Source organism: Aedes albopictus, chromosome 2 (assembly GCF_035046485.1).
Source record: "Aedes albopictus strain Foshan chromosome 2, AalbF5, whole genome shotgun sequence".
NCBI lineage: Eukaryota > Metazoa > Arthropoda > Insecta > Diptera > Culicidae > Aedes > Aedes albopictus.
In genome coordinates, this window is record NC_085137.1 from 196,286,497 (window position 1) to 196,305,751 (window position 19,255).

A 19,255-nucleotide genomic window follows, 5' to 3' on the forward strand; every position below is an offset into this window, starting at 1 on the left:
CTCAAGTCCCTCGTTCAGCATACCGGTTGCTCGATTTTGGCTTAGTTTGGCAGTTAATACTCTATGGAACAATTTGTGGACCACATCCCACAAAAATGTAGTTTGTTCATGGAGACGCATGGTACCTACTTTGCGCACAGTCAGTGAAAGCTTTGAATACTTCAAGCTTTCACCACACTTTTTTGTCTGCCTCTCGCCGATGGATAAAATCGTACGAGTGCTTTTTCGAGTAAGTATAACATTAAGCATTTAATCTATCTTATCGGAAGCTTGGCGATGGGGAAAATCTATCAATATCGAATAGGAATCAATTTATTTCTGATAAATGGCAATGAGTTGATACGACTTGTACACGTTATTAACAAAACGCAATAGTTAGTTGAACGAGAAAAACAATACTTTATGTCACATATTCACTTGAAACAGTGCAATAAATACAGACTATATAATGGGATGATGATAGTGTATAATTTTATTATACAACTGTTGCAAACTTAAAGTCTACGGTTTCAGTTCTTTCCACACTGTTCTTTGAGTGGCGGATTCTGATCTGTTTCTTCCGGTGATGCCCTCGGTAGATTGAAGCTGCTGCTATTGATTGTTTTCATAATTTCTGTTTGGTTTTAGTACATCTTACTATCTAAAACTAGTTTTGATCTAACGCATCTGCACTTTGTCTCGGCCCTGCATCATCGCTTTGCCCTCCCGTTCAAAAACAGCTCACAGCATTAAAGTAACATTTCCAGTATCGGCCCTTTTTCGTTTTGTCCTCGGTGCCCCTCGTTTGGATGTCCATCTAAAATGGGTAAAAAGAGCCGCAATTAGTCACGTACCCAGGCGAGCACCATTTACCGGCTTGTCCACACCAATAGAAATTTCGATTTTCTGTTAAGTTTTTTACCATTTCGTCCAGGAGCTCCTTACGGCCCTCGAACTCGTCAAGCTCATCGGGTATCACGTTGGCTTCCTCCGAGTCCTCGGCCTCGGCCTCTGGAATCAATCAAACTTTGGCTCAAACGACGCTTTTTATGACACAAACATTAGCATGCTCAATTTACCGGCGTAATACGACTTCATCAGTTGCTCCGTCTTGCTGGGCGGCTGCTGCTGCTGCAGTTGCGGGTGGTGGTTCTGCTGCTTGACCATTCCGTTTGTGACCGGACGCCCACCATACTTAGCATCTCGATACACCTTATTGATGGGCCGACCAGTGCCGTCTTCGCCTTCGCCCCGCTCCAAAGCGTGATGCAGCGCCACCATCAGCCGATCCAGGAGCATCGCCGCCCGCTTCGGAACCACCATCTGTGGAGGAAAATGATAGTTTAATCCTTTCAGTGTCTAAGAATTTTTCAGCTTCTTAAATAGTTTGTGACGGTGTGAGCGTAGTTGGAAAGTTAATTTCAATTACCGTAAAACGGGGTATCATTGATCAGCGGGGTAACATTGATCGGCTTGACCGGCCTCATGAAATGTTCAAACAAGCATTTTACATTGACTCAGTTTCTGCTTTCGAATGGTATATCGTAATCTGCTATCATTTAGCTATTAAATGGCATGCAATTCATGAAAATTGAATTTCATAAACATTAAAATAAATCGATTTTTCCATAACTGTGTTTCGTAACGCAATGAGATACATTGTCAAACATTCATACTTGGCGTGAATACTAGATACAATATGAGGTTCGAAATCACTGTATTACTTCAATATGATATCCTAGAGTTGGATTTAATAAACGAAACTTTTATGAAAATGATCTTTTTCAATGAAATATACGATTTATTAAAAGTAGGCTGTCAATTCCTTAAGCCATTGCCTACCTGTGGGCGTTATTCGTGGTTTGGAGGATTTTAATTCTGAAATAACTAAAAAATTACATAACTTGTAAAAATTTGGACAACATATTCGAAATCAGCGACCCCGGTTTTAGTAAGTAAGGGTATTTTCAACACAAACGAACATTGTTCACTTGGGTGATCAATGTTACCCCAAATCAACAAAATCAAAAATTAGATTAAAAAGCCTATTTAAACATGTTTTAAAGTTTTTTGCAATTTCTCATCGTAATAGGCTGTTTTACCTCACGCAAATCTGACAGGAAAAGGCCTACGTTCCCACACCAAATTAACAGTGCTGTAATGGTTCATTACAGCACTGATTTGCGTTGCGTAATGAACCATTACAGCACTGTTTTCAGTTTTGATCAATTTCATGGTGCTTTCTGGAGGCAGGTTTGAAAAATTGTGACAACTGTACAATATAACCTGCTATGATTAGACTTTCTTAAACATGGTTATGAACATCAGTGTGCAGTTTGATGAAAAAGTTTTGTTGAAAACTGCTCAAGTGGTAATTTATGAAATTGCAAAAAACCATGTACGCAACTCGGTGCAGAACTCGATTTATACAGCACTCGTCGTAATTATCCAACTCGGCAAGCCTCGTTGGATAAGTGTACGACTCGTGCTGTAAAAATCTTCATTCTGCACCTTGTTGCGTAAACTACTATTACAATACTTTTCCGAATAGCGTTACACATACTCAGAGGGCCAGTACTTGTTTTGAAAATATAAAACATGTAATGTTTCCTTTAACAAGAGAATTATTCAAAAAAGATCGAAAATTTTGATCAATGTTACCCCGGATTACGGTACGTAATTTGCATAGTGTAAAATAAGTAAATACCCGGTTCATGCAGAGCAAATAATAAAGATACGTCCCGTTTAGCAACGGTGAAAACCATTCATTCTAAAACACTTTATTTGATAAAAATCTGTGACGTTTCATAGACGAATTGACACATCATTCATAATAAGTTGCATTTGGAACCTTCGTCATAAAAGCCTAATCAATGATTAGTAATCATCCTATACCCAAAAGTCTTTATTTACAGAAGCATGGAGTTTAAGATAAGAATAGATGACTATACTACAAATGACAAAAAAATGATTTCAAGGATTTTTTGATGTTTTTGAAGTGGATAACTGACACTGAGGAAGATTACAAGTGGTACCGTAATCCGGGGTAACATTGATCAAAATTTTCGGTCTTTTTTGAATAATTCTCTTGTTAAAGGAAACATTACATGTTTTATATTTTCAAAACAAGTACTGGCCCTCTGAGTATGTGTTACGCTATTCGGAAAAGTATTGTAAAACTTTAAAACATGTTTAAATAGGCTTTTTAATCTAATTTTTGATTTTGTTGATTTGGGGTAACATTGATCACCCAAGTGAACAATGTTCGTTTGTGTTGAAAATACCCTTACTTACTAAAACCGGGGTCGCTGATTTCGAATATGTTGTCCAAATTTTTACAAGTTATGTAATTTTTTAGTTATTTCAGAATTAAAATCCTCCAAACCACGAATAACGCCCACAGGTTGGCAATGGCTTAAGGAATTGACAGCCTACTTTTAATAAATCGTATATTTCATTGAAAAAGATCATTTTCATAAAAGTTTCGTTTATTAAATCCAACTCTAGGATATCATATTGAAGTAATACAGTGATTTCGAACCTCATATTGTATCTAGTATTCACGCCAAGTATGAATGTTTGACAATGTATCTCATTGCGTTACGAAACACAGTTATGGAAAAATCGATTTATTTTAATGTTTATGAAATTCAATTTTCATGAATTGCATGCCATTTAATAGCTAAATGATAGCAGATTACGATATACCATTCGAAAGCAGAAACTGAGTCAATGTAAAATGCTTGTTTGAACATTTCATGAGGCCGGTCAAGCCGATCAATGTTACCCCGCTGATCAATGATACCCCGTTTTACGGTAATCGAAATACGTGTATTTGTCAAAGGATAAGCAAAAGAGGGCGGAAATAAAAGTTACTCAACTGATTACACTCATTCGAAGAGGGTATTCTGCTTAGAGGGTTCAAAAAGTTGGTTCCGTAAAGTGGGATGTAGTTGATCAGTGGGGTAAACCTGATCACTCAAAGAACTTCAAGGAAGTTACCATTCCATTTTAATGTTACGTCATTGGCATGCGAATGGTTAAAAAAAAATTGTTGCTTCCTTAAAAGTCTATATCCGCGGATAATTGAGTGATCAGGTGCATCTCACTGATCAACTACACCCCAGTTTACGGTACAAGAATGTTTTTATATTTTTAATAAGAATGCTGTCACTATGAGAGGTAGCACGTGAACTTTTAATTTTTAATTTTACTGAAAATAGCGAAACCAAGTTTATATGGTTTCCTAGATAGAAATTATTTTCTTTTTTTTTTCTTACCAAGACTTCTAGCTCGGGGCTAATTTGTCTCAGGACCCATGATTTACTTTTTGTTTGTCTGGATGTATCCGTGGTATTCCAATTGGATTCTACCATAGACATTTTCCATGTTTTTAGTTTCACCCTAAGAGTACACTCAGGAGCACCACAGAATGGTTCAAGGCCTATGAAGCTCAATGCTGCACCCTGTCTGGCTAAATAGTCGGCGTTTTCATTTTCTTGAATTCCACAATGGCCGGGCACCCAGTATAATATTACTTAGATCCTACTGGCCAACTCCTTCAGAGAAAGAATGCATTCCCACACTAGCTTGGACTGGCATGTGAATGCCTTTAGCGCATTAAGAGCAGCTTGACTGTCTGAGAAGATGCTGATTTTTACAAACCTGTAATTTCTCCTCAGACAAGTATGTATTAGTACACTCTAATGTGGCTTGAATTTCTGCTTGAAACACAGTGTGACTGCATCCCATATAGCTTTACTTATACCGGGACCAAAAACTCCAGCACCAGTATTATCACCCATCTTAGACCCATCAGTATAAAACACAATAGAACCTGGACGTAAACTTGGCCCGCCAGAATCCCAAATATAGCGGCTTGGTTTAACCACTTTAAAGGGAACATCATAGTTGGTCTTCGTAATCGTCCAATCCTCTACTGTTTTAACCCTCGAGCAGCCGCATCTTTGACTACCTGCCGCGATGCCGCGCTCACGCTGTGTACTACAAGCGTGCATTTTTCATGGTTCGTGTAGGGTAATTCATGTATTTTGGACAGGCTGAGGACAACGTTGAAAAAATCGTCCCCTAGCTTTCTTAGAAAGCAATTGATTATTTTGCAAAGTTACTAATACGCTAGTAATACGATTGTGCTTTGCGTTCCTGGTGACAAAAACCTTAACGAAAGCATTTTGAGCTGAGAAAATCGCAATTTCCGATCGCCTGTAAGAATTGCATTTTGGACACCGAATGTATGTTTTGGACACCCTCAGGTATATATAATTTGGACAGGGCAATTATCTCAATGTTTAGCCATGAATACTGCTAAATCATGGAAGTAGCATAAATTAACAAATATTTTCTTACAAATAATCCAATTTTTCCGCTTAACAGGCATCTATTTTGATAACTTTTACAGTTTTCGTTAAAATCGAGGAAATATGGCCAGACCCACAGAATACGCCTCCAAGTATGCAATCGCAGTGCATCCCCATGCAGTTCGTCAGATGACCAAAATATATTTACAGTAGAAAACCTGTAATGTATTTTGGACACCACCTTTTTTAAGCGTTCTAGATGAATGTTAAGAGATTGGCTGCCTAATGCTTCTTTATTGATCATGTTTCAATGCAATAAGGCTTTTAAATTTCTTACAATTATTATTTCAACGATTTTGAGGTGAATATTGTATGTGACTGTGAAGTGTATGTCGTCTTGCATACCTGTGCATTTGAGGGGTTTTAGTGAAATAATTTACATTTTTGATAATTTTGAAGTAAATTCTTAATTGTTAAGCGTATTTTCAACGTAAGTCATCAGAATAGGGTCTATTTGATCCAATAATCGATATTCAGAAGTATCTACTTTTATTAGCTCTCCGGAACAAGGCAAACATCGCCGTGCATGTCCAAATTATATACATGTCCAAATTATATTTTTTACCCTACTCAGTACACGACGCGACCGCTCCCGAGTTAATATCTTCAAATGTCCTACTAGACCACCTTCTAGCAGTTTATTGTGACGCAGAAACTGCAGGGCACTTTTTGCCGCTTGCAGTTGAACAAACTGATGCAATGGTAACACATTGAGAAGAGCATCTAATGCAACAGATGGTATGCTTTTCATTGCCCCTGTAATTGATATACATGCAAGTCTTTGAAGCTTGCCAAGCTTCTTTTGAGCGGTTACCTCGGTGGTTTTAGGCCACCATACAAGTGAAGCATATAAAATTTTTGGCCGGACTATTGCTGCGTAGATCCAGTTTGTCATATTTGGTCGCAGTCCCCAGGTTTTCCTCAAGGCTTTATTGCAGACCCAAAGGGCATTTGTACCCTTAGTTAATTACGATGAGTATTCCAGTTCAGTCTTTTGTCTAAAGTTACACCGAGATGTTTAACTTCTTCCGAGAACTGAATTTGAACTCCATCCATGTAAGGCTGAGTAAGATGTATTTTCTTCCTTCTGGTAAAAGGAACGATAACAATTTTAGAAGGGTTTACGCTTAATCCCTCTTTCCGATTTGAGATCGTAGTATCATATTTCCCACGTACCAAAAGAGCCACATCATCTGCGTATCCTATCACCTCAAAACCTTGATTCATTAGCTTTTTAAGGAGTTTGTCCACTACCAAAGACCACAGTAAGGACGATAGTCCTCCTCCTTGAGGACAGCCCTTCATAGATCTAACAGATAGTTGCGCACCACCGAGATCAGTAGAAATCTCCCGATCTTCAAGCATAGATATTATCCATTCAATAACACAGCGCAACATTTTTTTGTCTCAAGGGCAAACTTATATGTGTCTCTGACAGATTTTGGGCCGCTGAATCCGAATCTGGGCTCAGATTTGCTTCAGCACGTCACAATTTTGCGCTATACCTCAATTTATAGGGAAAAATATGCGATTTTGGGCTTTTTTGACTGCATGTCATTAAGCATGGAAATATATTTTTTAAGCAATCAAAGGATAAATTGGTCAATTAACATCTAAATTAATGACTCATGCAAAATATTTCGTTTTACCACATCAAATTTGATAGATTTAAGCATTTTATGGCAGTATGTAAACTTGCATGCAACTTTTGGAGGGTGACTTGTATGAGAAATATCGTACCTAGGGTGCCTGTACCAGTTATCGCACTACCTAAGAAAAATTATTTCTACAAAAATAAGAAGAAGACCGACGAATGTAAACAATAAGTCAAATGATAGATTAGTTTTCATACATTACAGGAAAAATATAAAACCGGAGCCAAAACTACTTTTAGTATTTATTACGGCGTGTGCCAATGATAGGAACCCTGTACCAGTTATGGACACATTTGTTAATTTGGGTTCCACTTCGCACTATTTACATGCATTCCTTATGGGATTTGCCATAACTGGTACACTATGGCGAAATAGGGTGCAAGGAGGCCGAAAAGTTAAGGAAAATGATTTATTTCTACCATAATTTGAGCAAATTGTGAAGTTTGAATGATTGCAATCATCTTTTGTGGTCGTGATCTGTTGTTCACGATTTTTTGTTGATTTGTATCTTCAAAGGTTGAAAACCAACTATGACGAATTTGAGGTACTATAGCCATAACTGGTACACTGAGCCTAACATAAATCGCTTAAAACTATAAAATTCGATTTAGTAAAACGAAATTTTTTTCATGAGTCGTTAATTTAGATGTTAATTAACCAATTTATCCTTTGATTGGTTAAAAAAAATATTTCCACGCTTATTGGCTTGCAGTCAAAAAAGCCTAAAATCGCTCATTTTGCCCTATAAATTGAGGTATAGCTCAAAATTGTGACGTGCTGGAGCATATCTGAGCCAGGATTCGCATTCAGCGGCCCAAAATCTGTCAGAGACACATAAGTTTGCTCTTGAGACAGACCAAAAGTTAATTTTTGTTACGCTGTGTAATGCATTTATCCAAGCCCCTTGCTTCCATCGCTGAACGCATGGATCTGTAGGATGCATCGTCGAATGCTCCCTCAATGTCGAGAAAAGCAACCGCGGCTACTTCCTTGGCTTGAAGCGATTTCTCAACTTTGCTCACCAACAACTGTAGTGCCGTTATTGTAGATTTACCCAATTGATAAACATACTGAAATTTTCAAAGAGGCATTTCTACTAAACTTGTAAACTTGATAAAGTAATCCATGATTTTTTTCCATGGTTTTTAACAGAACACACGAAAGGCTAATGGGTGTGAAGGCTTTTGGAATTGTTTTGTCTCGTTTGCCAGCTTTTGGGATAAAAACAACACGAACCTTACGCCACGCCTTAGGTATGTGAGTTAAAGTAATACTGGCACTGAATAGTTCGGTTAAGAGCGGACAAATCGCCTTTTTTCCCTGTTGAAGTAAAGCTGGGAAAATTCCATATTTCCCGGTAGATTTGAAAGGTTGAAAAGAACTCAATGCCCATTCGACCCTCGACGGTGTGAAGATTTCACAAGCTTTTTGACAGGCATTGGTCGACCATGCATGTCTTGCCTTATCTGAGTCCTGTTCTTCATCCGAATAAGGAATCGACCCTGGGAAGTGAGTTCTCATCATAACTTCCAAAGTTTCAGAAGAATCAATAGTAAAACTGCCATCTTCTTTTTTGAGACTTCCAAGACCATTTGAATGGTCTTTCGAAAGGACTTTATGAAGCCTTGCAGTGCAGCTGCAGGAGCGTTATTGATGTCTTCACATACCCGTCTCCAGTCCTTTCGTTTGGCTAGCCTCAATTCTCTGTTAGGGCTTTTTAACACTTAAACTACCGAGGCGGTAAAAACTCCCGCGAACTAAGGGTCCAAAAAAGTCGGAAGTCCAACTTTGACAAGGCATTTCTCGGCCGTTTTTCAACCGATTTCAAAACTTTTTTTTTGCAATGGCAACCGGACAGGTTTCAAGATCATCGTCCATTTAAAAAAATATGAAATAGATGCGTCTACCCAAAGTTATTAAGCAAAAGCCACTTCCTAGTTTTTTTTTTTTGAGAGCGCATTTTTTGCGCACATTGATTCATAAAACAAAATTTAAAGCGATGACATATGGTTTTTTCGACTCTAAATCAAGCGTACAGCTGGAGTGAACATGTTTGTGCAAAATTGGTGATTTTTCAGTACACTGATAATTTACCTTACTCAAAAAACTGCTAAAATACCCTATTTTTCACATAAAATAAGCAATAAATAAAAATTCAAAGCGATGACATATAGTTTTTTTGGTCTTAAATTGTTCGTAGGATTGTACTCGACATTTTTGATGAACAATGAAAATGTTCTAATTACACTCTTATTTTGTTTTACCCGGAAAACTACGAAAATTCCATACTTTTTACACAAAGTAGTCAACAAAACTAAATTTAAAACGATAACATGTAGTTTTTTAGCCATGAAATGTTCGTAGCAGTTTGAGGGACATACTTGAAGAATAATAGTGATGTTTTCTTTACACTCAAATTTTGATTCACTCAAAAATCAACGAAAGTACCACATTTTTCACGCAAAGTGCTTAACAAAAATAATGGCTTACAATGCAAAGTAGTTTTTTACCTTTAAATTATTCGTGAAAGCGTACTGGACGTTCTTGATGAGTAATAGTGATGTTTTCATGACACACTTAATTTGTTTTACTCGAAAACCTACAAAAATACCATAATTTTCATACAAAACAGTCAATAAAACAAAATTTAAAGCCATAACATGTAGATTAGACTGGGTCAACAAAGTCGATTTTTTGGAACAAAGCTTTTTCGATTCATTTTAGCGTCCAAAGTAACTGTGCAAAATTTGGGATCGATTGGTTGCGTCCCCGTATTCCGCATTGCGATTGAAATTTGTATGGAATTTAATATGGGAAAACGTGCTTTTTTGCATTTTTCTCATAAATTGAAATTTTTCGTCTAACTCAATCTAACCAATGACGGTAAAGTATAGCCTAGGATATACCGAAAAACATTGCCGAAGACCGCAGAGTGATCCGACACTTGTGAAAAAAGTTATGACGTACAGATTGTCCGGTGGTGCTTAACATTTAACATGTAAAGGAATAACATCAATAATAAAATCTCAATTTTTGGCCTAAGTTACCAGGCGAATAACTTTTTTCACAAACGTCGGATCACTTTGCGGTCTTCGGCAAAGTTTCTCGGCATATCCTAGGCTATACTTTAACGTCATTAGTTACATGGTATTAGACAAAAGAATTCAACTTATGAGTAAAATGCAAAAAAGTACGTTTTTCCATACTAACTTCCATACAAATTTCAATCGCAATGCGGAATACGGGGACGCAACCAATCGCTCCCAAATTTTGCACAGTTGTTTTGGACGCTAATATAGTTTGAAAAAGCTTTGTTCCGGGTTGATACGATCAAATTGAAGGTTTCTCCATACAACGTTGACCCACTCTAATGTAGATGTATGGCCTTAAATTTTCCGTTACAATGTACTGGACCTGTTTTTGATAAAATGTTGATGTTTACATTACACTAATATTTTGTTTTATAAAAAAATGACGAAAATACCGCAAAAAAGCGAATAAAATTTAAAGTAATGATATGTAGTTATTCAACTTTGAATTTATCGTAGTAGTTGAGTGGATTTATTTGAACAATCCTAGTGATTTTTTTTATTACACTCATATTTTATTTCACTCGGAATACTAGGAAAATTCCACATTTTTCACACAAAGTAGTCAACAAATAAAAATTGGAGTCAATGCATTCTGGTTTTTTGGCTTGAATTTTTTCGTGAAATGTTGAACGTTGAACAATAATACCGCCTTCATGACACTCTTAATACATTTTATCAAACAAGTTTTTAAAATACCATAATTTTCTTACAAAATAGCCAATAAAACAAAATTTAAAGTAATGACATGTAGTTGTTAGTCTTAAAATTTTCCGTTGGAATGTACTAGACATGTATTTGATAAAATTTGGATGTTCACATCACATTTTTGTTCGGGCCCATATAGCCGAGGCGGTAAACGCACGGGTATTCAGCATGACCATGCTGAGGGTGACAGGTTCGATTCCCGGTCGGTCCAGGATCTTTTCGTAAAGGAAATTTCCTTGACTTCCTTGGGCATAGAGTATCTTAAAAAGACGCGGACACCGGCTTCAGCCAGCGGCTGCACAGACTGAATGAAACTTAAACACTAGACAAGGGACACACGGAGCATGCACCAGTGGATACGGAGAAGAAACTATTCCTCACGAAAAGTTTCATCGCCCGAAGCGGGAATCGAACCCTCACCCCATAGCATGGTGCGATTAGAAGCTTGGTGACCCTAACCGCACGGCTTCGTGCCTGCCACACGATATACACATGCAAAATGGTCATTGGCAGAGGAAGCTCTCAGTTAATAACTGTGGAAGTGCTCATAGAACACTAAGCTGAGAAGCAGGCTTTGTCCCAGTGAGGACGTTACGCCAAGAAGAAGAAGAAGAAGAATCACATTTTTGTTAAGCACTTTGCGTGAAAAATGTGGTACTTTCGTTGATTTTTGAGTGAATCAAAATTTGAGTGTAATGAAAACATCACTATTATTCTTCAAGTATGTCCCCCAAACTGCTACGAACATTTCAAGGCTAAAAAACTACATGTTATCGTTTTAAATTTAGTTTTGTTGACTACTTTGTGTAAAAAGTATGGAATTTTCATAGTTTTCCGGGTAAAACAAAATAAGAGTGTAATTAGAACATTTTCATTGTTCATCAAAAATGTCGAGTACAAACCTACGAACAATTTAAGGCCAAAAAAACTATATGTCATCGCTTTGAATTTTTATTTATTGCTTATTTTATGTGAAAAATAGGGTATTTTAGCAGTTTTTTGAGTAAGGTAAATTATCAGTGTACCGAAAAATCACCAATTTTGCACAAACATGTTCACTCCAGCTGTTCGCATGATTTAGAGTCGAAAAAACCATATGTCATCGCTTTAAATTTTGTTTTATGGATCAATGTGCGCAAAAAATGCACTCTCAAAAAAAAACTAGGAAGTGCCTTCATTTTATCAATAATCTCATCAGAGGAATTTTCCAAATGTGAAACAGACAAGATCTGCTCACCCTTATATGAATTTCCATTCATTAAATAAACGCGGTAGAGGTCCCAGTTAGTTTTCTTTGGGTTTCTATAGCTTTCAGTTAAATTTGATCCGCCTTTATAATCGAACCTGATATGTTTGTGATCTGACAATGATTCCTCTTCAGAAACATGCCAGTTCACATTTTTTTTCCGTCAGCAGGTCACTGCAGATCGTAAGATCTGGAACCTCCTGTCAAATAGCGTTAATAAAAGTAGGGGAATCTCCCTTATTGCATATGTCCATGTTATTAGACGAAATGTAGTTCAAAAGATCCTCACCCCTCTTATTAATATCGGTACTGCTCCACATGGTATGATGGGCATTTGCATCGCATCCAATCACAAATTGAGCGTTTATTCTCTTACAATAATTAATGAAACTCATAACTCTAGATGGAGGCACATCATCAACGTCTCCTGGGAAATATGCTGAAGCAATGTATACCTCAGTTTTTCCTCGGGTTGTCGGGACCTCTAACTTGATAGCTACAAAATCTCTTGAAATAAACTCAGTAATTGGGACAAATTTCATTCTCCTATTTACTAAGATTGCAGTTCTAGGTTTACTCTGATTTTCATTATACAAGAGTTTACGGTTCGGTGAAGAGCACCCTACCGTTATTTACCCAGGGCTCCTGAATTAGACCCACGTCTAGATCTTCTTTAGTAAATCTTTTACTGAGCACAGACGAAGCTCCCTTTGCGTAATAAAGATTTATTTTAATAATTTCAAACGCACTCATTGATACAGTTTTATTTGGAATTCATTTATTAAACATAGTTATACATATCCCGGGGCACTTCATTCCCTGCGCTGGAGACGATTTTGAATGGAAGATATTTGATTGGATCCACAAGGCTTACTAGCTTTAGATTTTTTTAAACCATGCTGCCCCTGGCTGCCTGAATCATCAGTGTAGGATTCGGAACACGATTTGGAAGGAAATCAATTAAACACAATCACTTTTTTTAAAACAATTCATTTTTTATTTTCACTCGTTTTTCCTTTTCTTTTCTACTTCAATTTTTCTTACTTCCAACTACACGTCCCACTCATCGATCCATGCATCGATCTTTCCTTCTCAAAATCCATTTCATAACTGCCCTCCAACACTACAGCGCTCACTCACCTAGCACATCTAGCTTGTGCCATTTTCCTCTCTCGCTCTCTTTCCACGTTTCTGTCAAAGTTTCTCCTTTATGCCTCTCTCGAGTCAAGCACCTGCTTGCAGAATCCATCATTCCTCATTCAAGTTTATTCCTATCCATACACTGAAGCAAATCTGCTGCTGTATGTTTTAATAAAACTATTTTATATATACTTCTATATTCTACAATCAGCACCTGATTTATAATTACCATAGGCATTGTGTTGCCCTTGGTCTTCTAAATCATTATTAGCTCCAGCGAGTCCTTCCTCCTTTTCAGTACTTCGCGTGATATTTCTTGAGTCGATAAATAACCGGTTCCCACCTGCACTTGTCCCTGGAACGATTTGGTCTTCATGGACTACTTTACAATCCATAGCCAATTTGTCAGGGACAGCAGTCGGCATAGTGGGAACTTGTCCCTTTTTAGTTGATTGAAAAGGGCGTTTCTTTGTTATTTAAATCTGCACATATCTGAAATTTAGAACAAATTTCCGATCCTTAAACTTCTGCAGAGAGCAATCGTCAACTGTAAAGGTGAACTCAACGTGCTCTCCCTTTACGCGACGCTGGAGAATGCGTGATGTATCGGCAAATAAATCGTCATTCTGACTCTCTATAAGAGACATAATCATGTCATTTCCGTAATTGGCACTCCATGGGAAGAATGCGATCAGCACTTCACTTTCAATAAGAGGGCTTCTTGAACCACTTCCTGTTGATTAGTTGTCGATCACGGGATACTTCCTGGGCATGATTCCTAGCCTTACCCGGTTAGCAATATCGGAGTATGTAGGAGCAGGGAGGGCTTCTCGTCCCTGCCCATGCACAAGCTTTGGATAGCGTGACTGTTCAGGGCCATTAGGGACCATGTTTTTTGTCTCCACATTCCTTGGCACATTTGATACGTTTGAATCGATGCTGCATCAGGTACTATATTTCTCATACAAGTCACCCTACAAAAGTTGCATGCAAATTTACTTACTAACATAAAATGCTTAAATGCTTAAGTCTATAATTTACCAATTTACCCATTGATTGCTTAAAAAATATATTCCCATACGTAATGGCTTGCAATAAAAAAAAACGAAAATCGCACATGTTGCCCTACAAATTGAGGTACAGGGGATGGCCAAAATGTTTGGAATAAGCAACTTTTTATTTTCTCTCACAAAAAAGTTCATCATGCTATAACTTTTCATAGAGTGCATCGAAAAATCTCAAATTTTGACTGTGTCAACCTATTATATGTGCATCATTGGTACAAATTTGGGTTCGATTGATAAATTTTTCTCGAAGTAAAAACCGTTCGGGTAAAACACTATTATTTAGACAACTAATTTTTGAACTGTCATATCTCGGAAACCGGTGAACCAAATTGAATGAATTTTTTACCGTTTATCAACAATATATTGATATTTGATACGAAGTTATAAAATGTGATATTTTCTCACGGCGAATTCAGTTATACCGGGTTGAAATGTTTACCCATATAGAGGAAAATAAGTCAAATTGACAATACCACACAAAAATTACTAAATGTGTTCTTCCTTCAATCTTAATAGGCTCTAATATATCTGATTAAAGATAACTTGAGAACATAAGTGGAAAATCTTTGGATATCAACACTAAAATTTATTGACATTGATGTAGAAAAAATATATTTTTTCGAGAAAAATCCAAAAAGTGTCAATCCATGATAACTTTTTTTAACGTTAAAAAAATACCTATATTTTGCGAAGCATATACATATTGCTAGTGTACGTTCAAAATTTTATTAAAATCGGTTCACAGGTTTCCGAGATATGACAGCTCAAGAATGAGTTGTCTAAAAATAGTGTTTTACCCGAACGGTTCTAACTTCGCGAAACATTGATCAATCGAGCCCAAATTTGTACCAATGATGCACATATAATAAGTTGACAAACAGTCAAAATTTGAGATTTTTTATGCACTCTATGAAAGTTATAGCATGTTGAACTTTCTTGTGAGAGAAAAAAAAAGTTGCCTATCCCAAAAATTTTGGCCACCCTTGTATAGCTCAAAATTGCGACATGCTGCAGCAAATCTGAGCCTGAATTGAAGCGGTCCAACACCTGTCACAGACACATGCTCTTGGGACAAAAAAATGTTGCGCTGTGTAATTTATTCTCGGTATATCAACATCATATAATATTTAGCTCTTGTAAAGTCTAATCATTAGCAGTGAACTTTTTATTTTATTTTCATATATCAAAATTTGCTAATATTAAGAATTCCAGGAACATTTTTTAGAAATTATTCCCAGATCTTTTTATATCTCTATCAAACTTTTACCATGATTTAATCGTCAGTATTTCATTTCTACCTGTGAAAGGAGCAAGTTCATTTTTTATTTTCATCAGAAATTTTCGAATATAAGACGTAACAAATCAAAAATAGAGCAATGTATTCTTTTCATGTTTTGGAGATAGTTTGGAGATAGTGGAGATAGACTCAGAAAGTTTGTTCTTTTCATCATGAGGGGTTTTTGTCGAACAATTTGTCTGAAATTGGCTTGGTTGGAAAAGATTTGATGCCAACTTTGAGTTCAAAAGGTTAAAGAAAAAAATACGAAGAGAACAAAGCAATCGAAGATACAAGTAAGCCTCACTATGTTTTAATTTTTTGAAAAAAAAAGGTCAAAAATTTAACGTCAAAGGAATATCCAGCTTATTACAAAATTTATTACAATATGCAAGAATACAGTTTACATTTTTTTAACATTTTTCAGTATTTAAGATACAGGGGGTGGCCAAAATGCTTGAGATAGGCAACTTTTTTTTCTCACAAAAAAGTTCAACAAGCTGTAACTTTCCATAGAGTGCATCAAAAATTCTCAAATTTTGAAAGTTTGTCAACCTATGTGCATTATTGGTAGAAAGATGAGCTCGATTGATAAATCTTCCGCGAAGCTGGAATCGTCCTAGACAACCCATTTTTGAAGTGTCATATCTCAGAATACAGTGAACCAAATCAAATGAAATTTTGAAAGTTTATCAACAATATGTTAATGCTTCAAAAGTATCTAAAAATAAACACTTTATGAACTTTGCAAAAAATGTTGAAAGACTTACAATTTTTGATTTTTTTTCGATAAAAAAATAAGTTTTTACATCAAAGTCATTACATTTTAGTTGTGATATCCAAAGATTGTCTTCTTCTGTTCTCAACATATCTTTAATAAGATATATTAGAGCCTATTTAGATTAGAGGGCGAACACATTTAGTATTTTTTGTATGGTGTTGTAAAGTTGACTTTTTTCCACTGAATGGATGAAAACATCAAACAAGTATAATTTTATTCGTCGTTAGAAAATATATTAGTTTATATCGTCGTATTAAAAATCAATATATTGTCAATGAATGCTCAAAGTTTCATTAAATTCTATTTACTAGTTTCGGAGATATAACAGTTCGAAAATTGGTTGTCTAGAAAATAGTGTTTTACAAAAACGGTTCCAGTTTCGTGGAAGATTAATCAATCGTACCAATGATGCATACATAATAGGATGATAAACTCTATCAAAAGTTGCATCTTGTTGAACTTTTTTGTGAGAGAAAAAAATGTATATCCCAAACATTTTCGCCACCCCCTGTAAGTGTTAAAATATAGAATTATTTGATTTTCTTATTATTTTCAGTTTAGAGCTTTGTTTCAATTCAGCCAAAGAGGACTTTAAAAGAGCATTAAGTGTGTTTGAGCTGTTGAGTACTGTTAAATACCTGAAATGTTGCATCAACATACAATATTGTTGGTTACACAAATTTTCTAATATAGTGATTTATATGAGTCCTCACCGGGTAATCATCGTATTGCACTTCCAAAAACTTGGGTGTCTCCACTGGTTTACTGCTCACCGAATTTGAATTCGACTTGCCATTGATTGCTTTTCCAAACACCGAGTTACTATCCAATAGCACCATAATCCATAGAGTTGTTTGAAGAATTACACGTTGCATGATTAATCCACCACCCAGGTTCAATCGTATGCCAAATAGATCATAGATTCCGATTCCTGGGGATTAGCGCGCAAATTCCCCTTCGTCTTCACACACCAACTCACAAACTGAGCAATGACCGCACTGGCGTTTATCAATTTAAATTATGCACTATTTCATTCATCACTACTGCAAGCCACCGCCCAGCTATTGCTCATAAATAGATAGATCACCACCGGTCCGATAAAACTATCTTTGCCCAGAACTTTCACCAGGCTTCACACCAGAACGGAACCACCTTTCTCCTCCAGACAGAGGTGGTGTCACCCAATCAAACGGTCAATCTCAGAACGCTCGCTTCAGCACGTCGATGAAAGCAGTCTAAACTGTCTCGCAGGGCTTTCGTGCTCTTTTATAGAGTGTGCCGGGAAAAAAGCCGTTACCCACCCGGCGCAAGGAAATGTGAAAAGCCATCGGTAGCAGCCAGAAGCAGCAGCACTGCAGCAGTTTGTTGGGTGACGACGACTACAGTGACGGTGGTGTTCTTTGCCTACCGCGTCATGCTTTCGCTCGTGGAAGAGGCGCAAAGAAAAAACTGTTTTTAATGTATGTTTCCTTTGCACTACACAATTTTATAAAAAATATCTATTGCATTAAAAAAAAAACGAATTAAACGAATTCCTATTAAACGGACTCCTATTAAACGAACTCCTACTAGACAGGGGTGAGCGTTATAGGAGACTAAGAGCTTATGGGATTTCGGCATTTTGGGGGTGTGGCCTATTATCTCGGGTGTGTTAAGAGTTAACGCAATACTTTCTTCGGCAAAGTTTTAGGGCTTGATAAGATCTACCATGTAGAACTTTGGTTCATATGATTAGTTGGCAATTTGGCCGCTAGAGGGACCATCAACAATTTGATGCTAAATTGCACTACAGGAACCATATCAGGTTGTCAAGCAAACGTTACGATATGCGACAGCTCAAGACCCTGATAATTTGGAAGGATAGTGTCTTCGGGAAAGTTGTTGGGTACGCCAATAACTTATGCCGTTTTTCTTTATTATCCAGTTCCAACCTGGGTTGGAACTGGATCAGATCACAGTTTCAACCCCAACCCGACTTCGGTTTCGCTTGTACTAAAGTTTGTTTGACGTTGTTTGTTTACATATTTTCCGCCAATCCAGTTCCAACCCAGGTTAAAAAAGAAAAACGGCATTACTGACGATGAGTTGCGAAGTTCGAAATTCCTCCACTGGGCAGCGCTAGTGAGCAAGTAAATTCTCAAAACCTCATATCTCAGAATCCCGATAACTTAGGAAGTTGGTGTCTTCGGTAAAGTTGATCAGTATGACCTAAACTTACATAAAAATAAACACTTGTTTCACAATTCTGCCACTAGGCGGCGCTAGTCAACATGCAATAATTAGAAATCTCATACACGGGGAAACGAAAGAACTCAAAATCTAGTTAAAAATTACGCAAAAAGAAGTACTCTTGAAACACTACAAAATTGGATACTTTTCTTTTCTTGTTTTTACATAAATTTTGCTCAAACTGTAGGTCATCCCAAAACTCTAACTTTTGGGTAATTTTATAGTTTACATTTTTTTTTGTTTTGCTTCCCATCCAAAGAGAGTATCCAAAAGCGAGACTTAATTGAGTACTGAATTTTGGATGAAAATTTTGTTCGTGCGCCATTTTTACTTCTGGAGCGAGTCATTATCATCAAGCAAGGCATAGAAGGTAAGTTATTTGTTTCCCGTTTATGATTTAATTTGTGTTAATTGATGTTCAATAGTTTCCAGGACACCCATTAACTTCCGAGCGAAATGAAACCTTACGGATCAACCTCTGGATCGGAGTATTCGGTGGTGAAACATTGAAACGGCGAAATTGGAACGGTAAGTGAAACTGAATATACAATGTACGAAATTAAATTACTTATTGGTAAATGTGACACAAATCTCCTTCATTATAGCAACTTCCATGATGACATGAATTACGAGTGCCATGCTGCAGGAGCCAAGGCTGGAGCTGCACCCGCGGGAACACCGTTCGAGATCCGGGCTACAGTGAAAAG

General features: G+C 36.9%; 1 protein-coding gene across 2 annotated transcripts; it reads right to left on the reverse strand.

Annotated features, from left to right (window-relative positions):
- Positions 1-375: 375 nt before the first annotated feature.
- LOC109429386 (uncharacterized) lies at positions 376-17,629 on the reverse strand. 2 transcript variants are annotated; one of them, XM_019705297.3, is made up of 4 exons: positions 17,033-17,629; positions 1,059-1,302; positions 867-990; positions 376-796 (listed from the first exon to the last, which is right to left on the reverse strand). In XM_019705297.3, coding segments are annotated over exons 1-4 (531 nt in total). In that variant the 5' UTR covers positions 17,195-17,629; the 3' UTR covers positions 376-795. The 2 variants fall into 2 exon arrangements, with proteins under 2 accessions (XP_019560842.3, XP_019560841.3); XM_019705296.3 differs by having other exon boundaries at positions 902-990; positions 17,033-17,627.
- Positions 17,630-19,255: the final 1,626 nt, after the last annotated feature.

Excerpts from the sequence above, each read along its gene's own strand:
- LOC109429386 (XM_019705296.3), bottom strand. The coding sequence starts at position 17,194 with ATGCAACGTGTAATTCTTCAAACAACTCTATGGATTATGGTGCTATTG. Across the intron at positions 1,303-17,032 it reads TGCAATACGATGATTACCCG|ATGGTGGTTCCGAAGCGGGC; the intron begins GTGAGGACTCAT and ends TTTCCTCCACAG. Across the intron at positions 991-1,058 it reads GATGAAGTCGTATTACGCCG|AGGCCGAGGCCGAGGACTCG; the intron begins GTAAATTGAGCA and ends GATTGATTCCAG.